This window comes from Asterias amurensis, chromosome 9 (assembly GCF_032118995.1).
Source record: "Asterias amurensis chromosome 9, ASM3211899v1".
In the NCBI taxonomy this organism is placed as follows: Eukaryota; Metazoa; Echinodermata; class Asteroidea; order Forcipulatida; family Asteriidae; genus Asterias; species Asterias amurensis.
Genome location: NC_092656.1, coordinates 2,323,370 through 2,338,049, shown reverse-complemented (window position 1 = coordinate 2,338,049; position 14,680 = coordinate 2,323,370). Strand labels below are relative to the sequence as shown.

Sequence of the window (14,680 nt, the reverse complement as noted above, 5' to 3'; positions counted from 1 at the left end):
CAAAATATGTTTGTGCGTTTGGCCGGTCGCAATCTACAGTTTAGTTTCTTTGCAGATCAGCACGTCCTTATAAACGATTACTTCCTTCACAAGACATTGCTGTGTTTGAGTTTAGACCACTGGGTTTGGGTTCACTAAGCCATCATTGGAGAAAAAGAAGTGTCACCCCTCAACACACACACCTCAAATAAAGGTCAAATATAAGCTGGTGAATAACGGAGCAATGAGGAAGCCGATAGTCGTCTTACTTTATTTGGCAATTAATTTCATCTCATGATTTGAAGAGCGTTATCCCCAAATGAAACCCACGTAAAATAAATTACATGTTACCTAAATAAAGTACATTATAAAGTAATCAGAAAGCACCTGCTATTCTTAAAAAAAAAAAAACGATTACGTATTATATTACTATAATGTTGTTGATTTAGCACAAGTCACCGGCATTTGGGTAAACTGTCTTTAGGCTTCAAAGGATCCGTATTCGATTCGGAAAGGGAAACCTCGGGCAAATCAACCAAATGAGTTCACTATAAGATCATCAAATGCATCTGCTTCAGCCAGGAGTCCTTTACCTTTAAGATTATTCCTCAAAAAAAAAGAAGAAGTGCTTTAACAAATAATTATTGTATAGGGCTTTGTTCCCAATGCATATTGAAGTTCAATTCAATTGAGCATGAACTTTGAAGCTTAGAGAGAGATGTACCTTAGTTTTTTATAAAGATGTGTTTCACTTCATGGTGATGTTAAAACATTCCATAAAAATTTGTAAAATGTATAAATAAATATCAATACTTTCTTTCTGTTTTGTTTAAACAGTTGTCGGTGGCAAAACCGAAGAACGACGAAAATATGTAAAAGGTAAGATTTGTTTGAAATCTGTAAAGAAGTTTAAAAAATCAATCAACGGCTACACTCTAAAATATTATTTATAATAAACTTAACAAATACTGCGGTCTCTTTTTTACACATCGTTTTAAAGAGAAGACATGGGTTTGGTAATCACTTTTACAATTAATGTAAATAAAAACCCTTGGTTATAGAAGCCTCATCAGCTTCCGAAGGAATGTGGTTTTGTAAAAAGATATCAGTGTTTAAGCCTTAAAATTTGAATATTGGAAGTGTTACTGCAGTATAACTGTTGTTTCGTAACAAGATTTATAAGTTTTTATGGCACCAAACTTGAATATGCGAAGCGTTACTGCAGTAATGCTCCTCGGATTCCTGTTATGTATTCATGTTAGGGATTATTCTTTATAAGTGCACAGTAATCACTCCAGATTATCGGCGATATCTCAAACAAAATTAAAGCAATCGAACGGCTCCAAAAAAAAAACAACAAATACTTTGCTTTATACAAGATTTGCCTCCCGCGTTAAAGATGAAAACCAAAACCATGCCTCAGGCGAGAAAGGAAGCAAAGATTAATAATCTGTGACTTCGTGAGAAGGAAGACCAACGTCTTGGCAGTTTGAACGAAAAACAAAAGAAATTGAGGGGCCAAGTTGTGATGACTCGTGACCAGAATTTCACGACCGCTGCTTCATAAGTCGAGTAAATGAACTCATATAGCTAGCGATCCGTAACTCCGGACGGTCGGAATTAAAACGCCTTCAGCACGGCGAGAATAACCGACCAAACCCCCCGGTGCCCTTTGGCGTTAAAGTGCCTTACAATAATTCTTGTAAGGAGGGCGAACTCATTCCTAGATGGACAAGAAAATTAACCCATTATAACATTTCAACAAAGGTTTCTTTATGTTCATTTTTGAAGAAACAAAAATGGCAATCACTTGATTTTACGTGACATCGTTACAGGTAGGTTCTGATTTTCTACTCCACGGCAGTAGAATAAAGCAAGACAGTTCCCTAAGAACAACTCTACCTGGCAAGTAGATATACACACATGGTGTTACCGCAAACCAAATATATATTGATACCCCACCATGCAATGCCTCAAATCCTATATCGTTACTTTTGTTACGTGTAGCTAGAAGATTGAATGAAATGGAATTGGTTGGACACTCACAATTATAGCAGGATATGTAATTGTTGTGCACACATATTTTAACCAGTCTCGCACACATATTTTAACCAGTCTCGTAACAATTTGATGTTTTTCTTCGGGAATCACTAGGCATAAATTTTGTTTTATTAGTCATCCAATTACATTATATGAGTGTTGGTTATTGAAGTCTTTGCACGGGAAAAATGTCATGGCATTTCGTCTCATACAGTATACAAGTACACCCCTACCAGTACAGGCTCTGTCAACAACACTGTTAATAACGCGATATGAATGTGTGTAAGTCCACGAAGTGTTTCAAATCCGTACATTACGTGGGCCTATTTCTGTTCTCATGTCCACACTTCCCTACAGCGTTAAATCACTAATCTCAATACACTATACACCTGGTGTCAATTAATATTATATTTGACCTTATATGACAACTACAATTTCAAATTTCCACCTTGTTTTTAAATTAACTGAGTCTTCGTCGATCAGAAGTGAAAACGGTAGTTAAATCCGGTCGGGTGAAACCAATTCAAAACAAAAACACAAACAGAAATGACAACAACAAAGTTCCCTCCTTTAATCTTATTTCTTATCAACAGGGAGGAACTTATCCTCCTCTCGCAATCGCTTCGAGATTACCAGACACCAACAGCTCTCCCTCTCTCTTACTATTATAAGTTCAACCAGCGGCCCCTCTATTAATTTACCTTGGCGCGTAAATAACGGATTTTCATCTGATCTGCTTCGGGTTCCTCCGCTTGAGCGCGCGCAGATCATTAACGAACCAATCGGATCATCGGGACAATGACGGGTCAGTGATTCCTACCTCTTACCCACTGGTGTTGCTCATGATGTAATTAGACGTGATGAGTCCACGGGGGGATGATCAACATAGCAATGGGCAACCGAGATTGTAAGTTAGCCCAGTTATTATTTGAGCTATATTTACCCAGAAATCCAGGTATTGTGGTGCAAAGTGCAGTAAGTTCCTGATGCCCATAGCATATCCGCATTAAAGCCAGCCGTTTCTGCACCATTTGCATGTTCCACACATATAAGCAATATCGACATATTTTGAAATTATTTAAACATATTTCACAAACGCAAAGTCCATTGGTCTTGTGAGTTGCAAGGCCTGAATTTCCACACACGCAAAGATAAATTGATAAATTTGGCACGAAACTTCTCGTGCTTTTTACGGAAAACAAATTTTCACAAAACTAGACCAAGGGTAACAATCCAATTGCGTGCTACCATTTTAAGAAGATAATGCACTTTAATTGAGAAGGATTTAGTGGGATTTGCCGACTGAGGTGTAGAAGGCCCGACCCGACCTACTTGCAAAGACATGTGTTTGTATTTTGGATGAGTACTGGTATGAAACAAAGGTCGAGTTGACTCCAAACACCTCAACAATGCGTTGATGGATGCGTCTGGACTTGAAAAGCACATTCAGTGAGATTTATCCCCAACTCTTCATTCGGTTTTGCGGGTTTATGTCTTCGTTCTTAAACGAGATAGGCAGATGAGAATGTTATAATGAACTTTTAGAGCTTATGATGAGTGTTGATTACTTTTTCTTCAGTGGGTTTTAATGTAGACGGGGTGAGGGCAAGTGTATTCTTTCCACAGGTTTCGATCCAGTGCAGAGCTGTCGACTAAATATGATTGATGGTAACAATTATAAATGGACGGAGAAGGAAAAATATGATATCCTTTTCGTGACTTGACCGACACCTTTCGGAGATGTGTCAATTTGTTTTGCAACACATTTTCGGTCAATGACTTGATCGCAGTTTGCTTCCACAAATAAGGCCGTCATCAGGTTACTAAACAACTTCCAGGTCAAACCAGGTCTTGGGAGAATGACCCATTGCTGGGTCAGTACATCCCTAAATCTGTTAAAATAGGACTGTTCTGTCCTGCAACATTTAAAGGCAGTGGACACTATTGGTAATTACTCAAAACATTTATTCGCATAAAACCTTACTTGGTAACGAGTAATGGGGAGCTGTTGATAGTATAAAACATTGTGTAAAACGGCTCCCTCTGAAGTGACGTATATATTATATAGTTTTCGAGAAACAAAGTAATTTTCCACGAACTTGATTTTGAGACCTCAGATTTAGAATTTGAGGTCTCGAAATCAAGCATCTGAAAGCACACAACTTCATGTGACAAGGCTGTTTTGTTTTCTTTCATAGTTATTTCGCAACTTCGACGACCAATTGAGCTGAATTGTTTTATAATAATAATAATAAATCTTATAAAGCGCTGGTATCTAGAAAACTATTCACTGCGCTAAAATATGACCAAGGGAAAAATTAATGGTAGGCTTGACTGAAGAGGTAAGTTTTGAGATTGGATTTGAATGAAAAAATGTCAGGTTGTGATCTAAGGGTGAGAGGCAGGTCGTTCCACAGGCGGGGGGCAGCAACCGAGAAACTTCTATCCCCATAAGTTTTCAACATGCATATGTTGAGAAACACCAAGTGAGAGGACTGGTCTTTGACATTTACCAATTGTGTCTTCAAAGCTCTTTACTAAGTACATTTTTATGACATCAACTTGTAGAGTATAAACTACCATTCTACCTCCATGAAACTCCCTAAATATATTGTGCCTTTAATGTAGAATGGTTGAATGGCATATCAGAGAAGCATATAACAACTTAGAGCAATGGAGAGCTGTTGTATAAAACATTGTAAGAAACGCCTCCCGGCCAAAGAAACGCAGTTTTGAGACAGATGTAATTTCTCACTGTAATAATAAAATACTTCAGGCCTGAAGCCTTATGCACCTGAAAGCACATACATTTGACTTGTGCAACAAGGGTGTTTTGTTTTCATTCATTATTCTCTTGAAAATTTGATGACCAACTGAGTCAAAATGGTCACAGATTTGTCACTGTATGCATATGTTGGGGGTATCACCAGGGAGAATACTGGTCTTTAAAAATTACCAAAGGTTTCCAGTGCCTTTAATGAATTTCACTTTAAAAAGTGCAGCGTCACTCAGTTTTCCACTACTACATTAAAGCCATTGGACCCTTTCGGTAAACTGTGTTGTCCAAGGCCCACACTTTGTGTACCACAACTTCTATATCAAATAACAAACCTGTGAAAATTTAGGCTCAATCGGTCATCGGAGTCGGGAGAAAACAACGGAAAAACCCACCCTTAATTCCGCGCGCTTCGCCGTGTCATGACATGTGTTTAAAATAAATCCGTAATTCTCGTTAACGAGAATTTATATTGTTTTGCTGTTTTCTCAAAAAGTAAAGCATTTCATGGAATAATATTTCAAGAGAAGTCTTTCACCATGCATTGCCTTCTGTAAACCATGTAAGTTATTTGTAAATCTGTAAAAAAAATTCTGAACCGAAAGGGTCCAATGGCTTTAAAGAAACTACAATTTCCTGACCGCAGTCGAAGAAAACACCTATTTGTTTTTAAAGCTTGCCCTTTCAGACGTCACTGCTTCGAATTTACAGAGTCCCAATAAAGTGCGTTTCCAAGTAGGCCATAACGATGTTAATGTCTTCTAATTGTCACTTCTGAATAGTTCTTTTTAAAAACATATGCTGATTTAATTCTGTCAGAATACAAGAGGGTGGTATGAGTGGTCGACAAGGCCTAATCCCCCCGCACCTCAAGTGGTTTGCGCATAATGGATGCCTCTCGCAAAACGCAATATTGTTAATTAAATAATTATGGGCAAATTTACGTGAATGACTTTAGCTCGTCCCGCGAGCAAGAGTTTGTGTATAGACGTTTAGAGCGGTGCGGTGTTTTTAACACACGGCTAAATTAATTCCGATGGCAGCATTTAAAGACAGGTCAGTCTCAACAATCGGTGGTCTAATTAAATTATACGACTAGGCTATTTTTGTTCTCTGTGGTTGTTTGGAGGCAATGAATGCTATTCGTGGCTTGAGTTAGGGCTGTGACGTCACTGGGAAAAGAGAAATCCAATTGGAATCTGTTTAGCAATGTTTGTTTAAAGGTGAACAAGTTAAACAAGACATCATTATTTATTAAAGTTAACAGTTCAGACAGAATAAAGCTTATAAACAATACAAGTTACAATACAAAGTATGTATCTGATTTCACTTTTTAACACATGCTGACTATGCCTGGCCGCTTTAAAAACTCCTACAGCAAAAAATAAAGAAAGAAAGTTTCAATTTCTACTCCACCATGCTTCCCTGTAAACTCATTTGGTTTTCGAAGCAGTTTCCTCAGCTTTATTGAAAAATCGAATAGTGACAATCTTTTAACAATTAAGGCGGCCCAACAGCACGTTTTCCGCTCACTCTACTTTAGTGAAGAGGAATGTACGATGAAAGGGCAAGAGGGCCCACATTTGAAAAATCGAATCAGAAGATGTTATCTTGTCAAATTGGGTCTTCAAGCTAAAGGAAGCGATGCATTCATTGGCTTTTGGAGCTTTCATCAACATCAGGATATTACCATGATGAGGGTTTCGCTTCCCTGTCAAAAACCGTCATGTGTTCACACAGTTTTGGTGGCCATCGGAAAATGGATTGACAATATTGGGTTTGAAAGCTAGGTTGGTATCAGGTTTTTACTGGCGTCTGATTCTTTGTTAAATCAGAGCTACGGCCTAGGCACCGGTTCGGACTTCTTCAGAAAATGTACATTCGGTATGGAACTTGAATCAGCTACATAGCCAAGCCAGAGGAACAAGCCAAGCCGTAGCATCAAACATGGCTCTAATTAGTTTCCAAAACTGTTGAATCCATGCAATAATGGTCAGTCACAACTCTGCTATCACGATAGGTCACTATTTTTGAGAACTCGTCTATACGCGTACTTTCAATTAAAGTTGGCCTGCTTACAATTATTGTTCCATCGAACTCGGCACCCAAACTCGTAGGCATACCTGTTTTGGTACCCGTCGTATACTCCAAAAGTGATCTTACCCATACTCGTGTGCTTTTTCGTACCCGCACGCAAACTCGTCGATGATGTTTTGAACAATGTCATCAAATCGAGAACGTTTCTCTTCAGTATTCTTCAGTGCTCGTTCGTGTACCTCTCTGTAACTCATTGTTTTCAAAATACTCGTACTCGAGTCCTTTTGTTCGCAACTCTTCTCGTTTTTGTACTTCATGAATGTGTCACAAGCTTATTTCAAACTGGTAACATGGGCATAGTATATTTTGTAATTTTTTTGAGCGCTACAAGGATACCTGCATGTTTGTCTATATGTACACATGGCACCTTAGTTTAGACAATAACGTTGGACGCTCACACATTGCTCCAGACACCTCCTTCCTGATCGATAAGATACTACTGAATACTACTGGGTACGAGGATGATGTAGATGCACCTTGTTTAGATAACACCGGGGCCCCACACACTCCAAGCCTTAGGTTTCATGAATGAACTCCATGTTTTTCACCACCGTTCACACTTGAATAGCGAACACCGATTATTAAGTACACTTTCAACGCGTGGACGGTGTTAGTAAAAAAAAAGTAGCTCAAGAAGACACATTAGGGAAGCCGGAAAGTAACGATCTGTCTTCAATATGACGTCATGACATCACTTCCGGATGAGATCAGATCTTCATTTGAAGGATAGTCAGCGGAGGAAAGAAATTACCCTTCATGAATATCTCATGATTTTTTTTTTTTTTTGTGTATGGTGTGAGAAAAGGTCTACATACTTGAGGTGGTTGGGGGAGTTTATGAGGGTGTTCATTGCTCCAGGCAGAAAACGTGTACTGTCACGTGTTTGTTGGGGTGACACAGAAGGGTTGTTGGGTGCATCTTTAAGAAAAAGTCCCAAAGTAAGAGCTGCTAAAACTGAAGTTACCAATAATGACGTTTTTGTTGGCTGTCAACCATTTTAGACAATGACATCACGTATACCTTCCCTTAAAAACAAGTCACAATTCCTCATAATTGGACATAATTTTGTTGCTCTGGAGTCACGGCGATATCTCTGAACAGGAGACCACCGTTTAAAATAACCTTTTTTTTTAACAGATAAACTTTAATTGTTTACAACTACATGTTTGCAGGATCATAACGACCGAATGGTTTCAAAAACCAATGTATCCATTGCCTTTAAAGATGCTATGTCAGATTTTTGGTCCCAAACATTAAACAAAATATTTTTTTGAGTGAATGGTATTTCAAAGAGTATCACCCGCTCTAACGAAAACAAGTTTAACTTTTACTTTTAATGGTCAGGAACCATGACAAAAATTTAAAACGTTTATTATAAACTACATAAGAATCGGTGCCGTGATATACTGTCGGGATCCCGACAAAAACTAATTTTGAGCATTTTATTTCACTGCTACTAATAATTGGCGGACTTTTTCGAGCAATGGCTCAAATGAAAGCTTGTTACTTTCTCGACCCTCATCAAAATACCTATTGAATTTTAAATCAAAATTTTTGGGTCAAATCGCCCAAATATCTGACATAGCATCTTTGACGCACGCCTAGCGTGCCGGACACCATACCTTTTTGCAACATCATCTCTTAGCATGCAGGTTGACAACATTATAAACTAGAATGGTCTCCAGGCTACATTATGGGTATCCCACAATTCCCAGACCCTCCAAATCGATTGCAACCAGTCCCTGGTCACCTCCAGTTAGTCTTGGGGTAATTTATACCAGCATCTTGTTTTGTTAGTGGAACTGAGCCGCGTACCTTGCAGAATGATAGCCTTTTGTCAAGGGCTTAGTGGCCTGGAGAGCCGCGTTCCCAAGCGACTGGAACAGGAGGCTACGCACGCGAGTGGCGAGTGGCATACGTGGTTTCCTGTCCAGTCGCTTGTGAGCACAGCTCTCGAAGCTACCAAGGCCTTGACAAAAGGCTAAATGATATCCTGATGTACATATGAAGCAGTGGGCAAGTCTCAAGACGCGAAATTTAGACTTCTTTCTCCCCAGTTGAGTTCAATTCGAGTGCCGTTGACAGATGTTTTACTTGTTGGGCATTCATACTGGGTTTCGATCTGATGCGGTAGGTGCGAGAAGTGACCTTCTACAAATTATGTTTATGAAAAATAGAATGGAATAACTAATAACCGCCGACCTCCTCAAATACGTAGTGGGTCTTTCTCATATGAAATAAATAATTATATTAAACTTAAATGAAATTACCCGCAAACTCAGAAATATATTTATTGTGTTTTTGTTAATCCTATGATTGCCCTTGTAAATGAACTTGGTTTGCTCCGCACACCTTTACTTTGACTGCCTTATACGATAACAAGTATTCAATCAAACTCATACTTAATAATAAGTTTGCAGAATAGCATTTGCTAACTGATCTCGACGTATGACCCGGAATCTGCGTCAAAAATAACACAGAAATGGGTCAAACTGAGGCAGAAGTTGAGTTAAAATCTCCTTTCAAAATAAACGTTATTTCCGGGTGAGCTTGTACTGGAAATGGGCCATGTCCCTGGGACCATGGAACCCGGGTCTATTCACATCAATGAGGTTTAAGATTTGGCAATACAGAGATGGCTAAAGTATTCAAAATCAGTCCACACACAAACTACGGAGCCTTTTCACAACACACCATACTCCTGCTCCGGCTTGTGGGCTCCGTCCTAAAATATTCTAGAACATCTTGCCCGGTGCTTCATCATTACATAGAGCCCGGAGCCGGAGCTGAGGTTCTGGAAGAAGCTTACACGGATTCATGCAAGCATCCTCCAGCAGTATAAGTGAGGATGAAGCCAAAATGCCGCAGCATTTATTATCATCATGATGATGCTCGATTATTCCATCGAGCACGGAACATCTTGTACTGGTTAAGAGCCCCAGTTAAACCCTTTCTGTATACGGGGCCCAGTTTCATGGCTCTGCTTACCGTAAGCAAAGAATCGGCGCTTACGGGAACAGGGAGTTCAACGCTTACGTCAAGCGGTATTTCGCGTGTTACCCGGGAATGTTTCTTGTGCGATTGCGGATTTTACTTAGACACAGCTATAGCGCAGAAATTCGGCGCTTGCACAGTGAGTGGAGAATGGTGATCATCATAAGCGCAGAATTCGGCGGTAAGCAGAGCCGTGAAATTGGGTCCCGGTCACCACAGCTGGTTCAACCATAAGATGGATGTGAATAATGATAAACATTGCGACTTGATACTTCACTGTAGATTGATTCGTGTGGAATGCAAGATGCTGAGCAGCAATCTGCAGTACGGATTCAACGAGGCCACTTTGGTGTGACTTTTTGCGGTATAATATTTCATGATGTGAAAGCAGAAGCTTTACTAATAATAACTTCGGATGTTTTTGGGGGTAATTGTTGAAACCGAAAAGTGCTTTGGACAAAATTATAATCTGTCTTCTTGTGCATGACTATGTTTTTTGATCATCATGTGGACCTTTCAAATAATGTTAACTAGCAACAGTTTCAGGTGCGGACATTCGTATTAAATAAAAAACATAGGTACGTACCAGATACATAGATAGATAGGTAAAATGCTTATTCACATAGTCATTACAGCATAACAACTAATTAGCAACTATGATACATCGTTAAGATCTAAAAGTAAATCATAAAAAAATGACATCAAGATAAACAACAAACACTACAGGAGGCCCCCCTCCACCCTCAGTCTCGAAACCTTACTAACTCTTGCCCCTCTTTCAACATGAAATCAAATAAAAATGCAACAATGAATGGTTCGATACATTTAATAGCCCATCTAATTACGCCATTACTCCAGTAATGAGAATGTCAGGTTCTGCCAGTGCAACGTGCATTTTCAAGTTCGACACCAATGTTATGGAACGACGTCACTATAGGCATCAACACCTCATCACACATGGATTTCTAGAAGAGACTGAAACTAATTTGTCTAGTTTATTTTATGTGTAGTTTATGTAACTTACATGTGCACCTCTTTGATGATTGCCTTTGAACATATTTATTTATGGATACCAACGCTGTATAAATTGTGTTGATTATTTGATTGATGGATGGCATTCAGTGACAAATGCTGAAATTCCATTTAGAATCACATTTTAACACACAGGCAGGTATACCACTCGTAAGCTTTTCAGTACAAGAAACCAACCCAACTCAATCACAGTTGATTTTCAGAAAAGGTCTCGTTTTACCACCAAAATAGACGTGAGTTTCTGAGAAAGTTCCCAAATGCCACTTAAAAAGCTTGTGACCTTTTTGACACTAATTGGTTAGACTGGAACGGACTCAAGAGGTTTTACAGTTCAATGAGAAATGAACATACATCACATATATATGGCGTCACCATAAAACAAAACAAAAACAAAATCAAGTGAGCCTACAAAGGTAAGAATTAATTGAACAATTATTTCACTAATTGTTCATTTACCACAAACCAATATAGAGTGACGCGCACACAACCTTTAAAGGCAAAGTTTACCTTTAATTTTTAAAACCATTCGATTTTTTTAAAAATCCCATATAAATGGAGAGGTATACAATACAACTAATTTGCGAACACGATGTCAAAATGTGGTTGCTTTTTTGAGATATCGCCGAAAATCCGTTACTGACAGTAACGCTTCTCAGATATCTTTGTACTCAACCATATTGTTCTTCAAAGTGAAATGTTTCTCAAACTTTAAACTACCGAAAGCTGCTGTAGGCTTCTCACCAAAAGTTGTTACTGCCATTATTTTTAAGAGTGATTACAAATCGCATGCCTTCCCTTTAAGTCCCCTACCCTCGTGGACTCGTCAAGTAGAGCGTTCCTCACATGCTTGTTTATAAGGAATCGAATCCCCTGAATATAATTGACATTTTGAAGCATCTTTTAGCACTAGCGATACTCGTCTCGTTAAAATACTTGAATTCTCTGACTCTGTCTGCTGCCTGGTAAAATGTCCCCATGACTAACTGCCCAATCAATCAAATCTATCGCCGTTTACTGGCGCTTGAATTTACAAATAATTAAAGATGCTCTTAAGATTTCACAGGGGCTTGTTAATAGCAAGGTGCTACTGCAGCTGGAGAGGGGTGGGTGGGGTGATGAAGGAGGAGGTTAAAGGACGATTGATTGAATGATTCAGTGATGTTAAATGAACTTGTTGTCTGCTTCTCTGGTGCGATTATACGTGTTGATTCATGGAATTTTGAGGGGGTGGGAGGGAGGTGCAACCCCATTTATTTTATTTTTTTAATATTCGTTTTAATTTATTTAGACAGGGTATAGCCTTATTAGTTATACAACTGCTATCCATGAGGGCCCTTGGTACACAGTAAGTGAATTAAAATAGTTAATAGTAAATTCAACAGAACAACAAGAAAAAAAATATATGTAAAATCTACTTAAGATAAAAGAAACAACTAGAATAAACATAAGCCAGTAACCGTCAAAGCTGCAAGATTCGGGCTATACCAATACATCCATACACATTTTGTTGCTAGTAATTAATTTCAGTGTACGTTAAGTACAGACACAGACAAAATCAATTTAACAGTACACCGTAGTTTTCTGTATTATAGCCAGTGTAGGTCAAACCCGGAATTTATTTTGGTACAAGCCCCCGAAGATGTTAGCCCCAGCGTCAATCAATGTTCATACCCTCCTTTGATTTGAGTTGTTACATCAAAATCACATAACTATGTTTGCACAGCTTTATCTGGGTTTGGGCATCAGCCTAATTTCAATATCTTACCTGATTGGTCCAAAGCCCAACACCCTAAAATGTTTCAGACCCAACCATTTTTCCTGCCCTCCCTTGAAAGTTGATTTGAGCGAGTTCTTATATAAAAATCACTTATTTTGTTCACAGCTATAAACTACCTCCATGCTATATAACTGGGTCAAGGCATCAGACCCGTATTCAATATTCTACCTGATGGTCATCCTAGTCAGGGGGCGATGTAGACTCCCTTACCCAGCGGCCATTAGGCTAATCAAGTATCCCGATACCTATGTGATGCACTCATGCGAGCTAATGGATACTGTTACCAATTCAGCCTCAGGCCAGACTCCATCGACTCAAAGTTGAGTGGTGGGAGGGGGAAGAAACAAAGTACATAAAACGGAGGGAGGCAAAGGAGTGAGGTCGATTATTCAAACGGGCTAACTGTCTGGTTACAGCTTTGGGCGGGAAAGAAAGGCGGGATTCGGATCAGACGAGTGCAGTCTTGGATCTATATTTAACAGACAGCACAACGACAAGAAACCAGGCTAACACCCACATTATTCTATACCATGATGTAATATGAACACTTCAATCTGTTGTCACAGGTTTGTAATTCCGTTTTATCGAACAGTCTTCTCGGGTTTTACGAGAGTATTAAATGTTGTTAAAATGGATGTACCTAAAATATACAACCCGTATTAGGCCCCAAGGTATAAGTTAAATGAAATTGTTTCAATGAAACTGAACAAATAATACTCTCTTAAAAAATATGTCACCCTAGAATAAGTTAAGCAGATCACAACATAAACAAAAAATATCCTTACAAAAACGAAAGCCGACAACCATTCGAGAAAACCCTGTTAGGACATCACTCATGTTACGTCACGTGGGAGCTCCAGCATAGAGGTTAACCAAACTACGTCAAAGTATTGTCATTTTAACGCACGCCGTCAACGGCAGAAGTGTTTCTCGTTTTTTGTTCGCAACCTTGAGGTTGGGCCCAATTTTTGATCGATAATTACGAACTATTCAGAAGTTTACAGATATAAAACAAAATACGTTGAAATGATAAACTTAATACTTTTAAACAAGTTAAAATAGCATTCACATTAAACATGTTTTTGTTAAAGTAGTCGTTTCAAACGTTTCGGCCTTATTAAGCAACTGTTCTATTTAACCAGCTCTATACAGAATACATTTGTTGAAGCTTCGTTGTTAGTGTTGAAAGATCTTAATTTAAAAAAGTTAATAATAACCGAAAGACACATTTCATCCCCTTCCAAACATTGATTGTAATGCGTACCTGTGCATCCGATTTCAAGCCCTGGGTACTAGCTCGGCAGGCACGAGATCTGCTGACTGAGTGAATAGATGATGGCTATAATGCAGACGATTATAGAATATTATCCAGTTACATACTCAGGAAAAGAGACTAGATGCTTTGAGCGTTTATTGGATTTGGCTAAATGCAAACAAATGAATGCAGATGGTGTGTGCTTTATCTCCATAAGCATTGACATTATTATTACTAAGCATTTTTATTGGGTCGTTTGGAGCGAGTGGAGGGAATGTTAATGAAGTAAAAGAAGTTCAGGGTAGAGGGTAGAGGGTTGTGATTTATGATCTTATTAACTAAGGTTTTATTTCACGACATGGAAGGGCCAGACTTTGTCGAATATACGCAAGCTACGTTAATACTGTACTCCTTATGTTACGACCCCCTTTCTTTGACTATTTATATGCCTATATTTTGAATTTGACTACTTTTTGGTTAAAGGGATATAAGGGGTTGACTTGCCCGAAATTATACACCCTAGCAACACTGGAATATTTGTTTTATTAAAAAAACTTGTGATTGTCTTTCGCTGTTAAGTGTTTTTTTCCCCTTCTTGCTGTGCCCGAATTTTTCCAACAGTTTTTGTCACATGGTTGATGTGTCCCATTTCAAAGATTACCCCTTTGCTATTTCACTGTGCATTTTCCTCTCCACTAATTGCAAGTTGAACGGCTTGTAATGTTATCTA

General features: G+C 38.7%; 1 protein-coding gene across 1 annotated transcript in view; it reads left to right on the top strand.

Annotated features, from left to right (window-relative positions):
* The window catches only part of LOC139942208 (neuronal acetylcholine receptor subunit alpha-7-like), a 33,321-nt gene that overhangs the window by 2,404 nt on the left and 16,237 nt on the right, over positions 1-14,680 (top strand). The window contains exon 2 of the mRNA XM_071938984.1: positions 817-858. Within this exon, the coding sequence (XP_071795085.1) occupies positions 817-858 (42 nt within the window). The remainder of the gene's footprint in view (positions 1-816; positions 859-14,680) is intronic.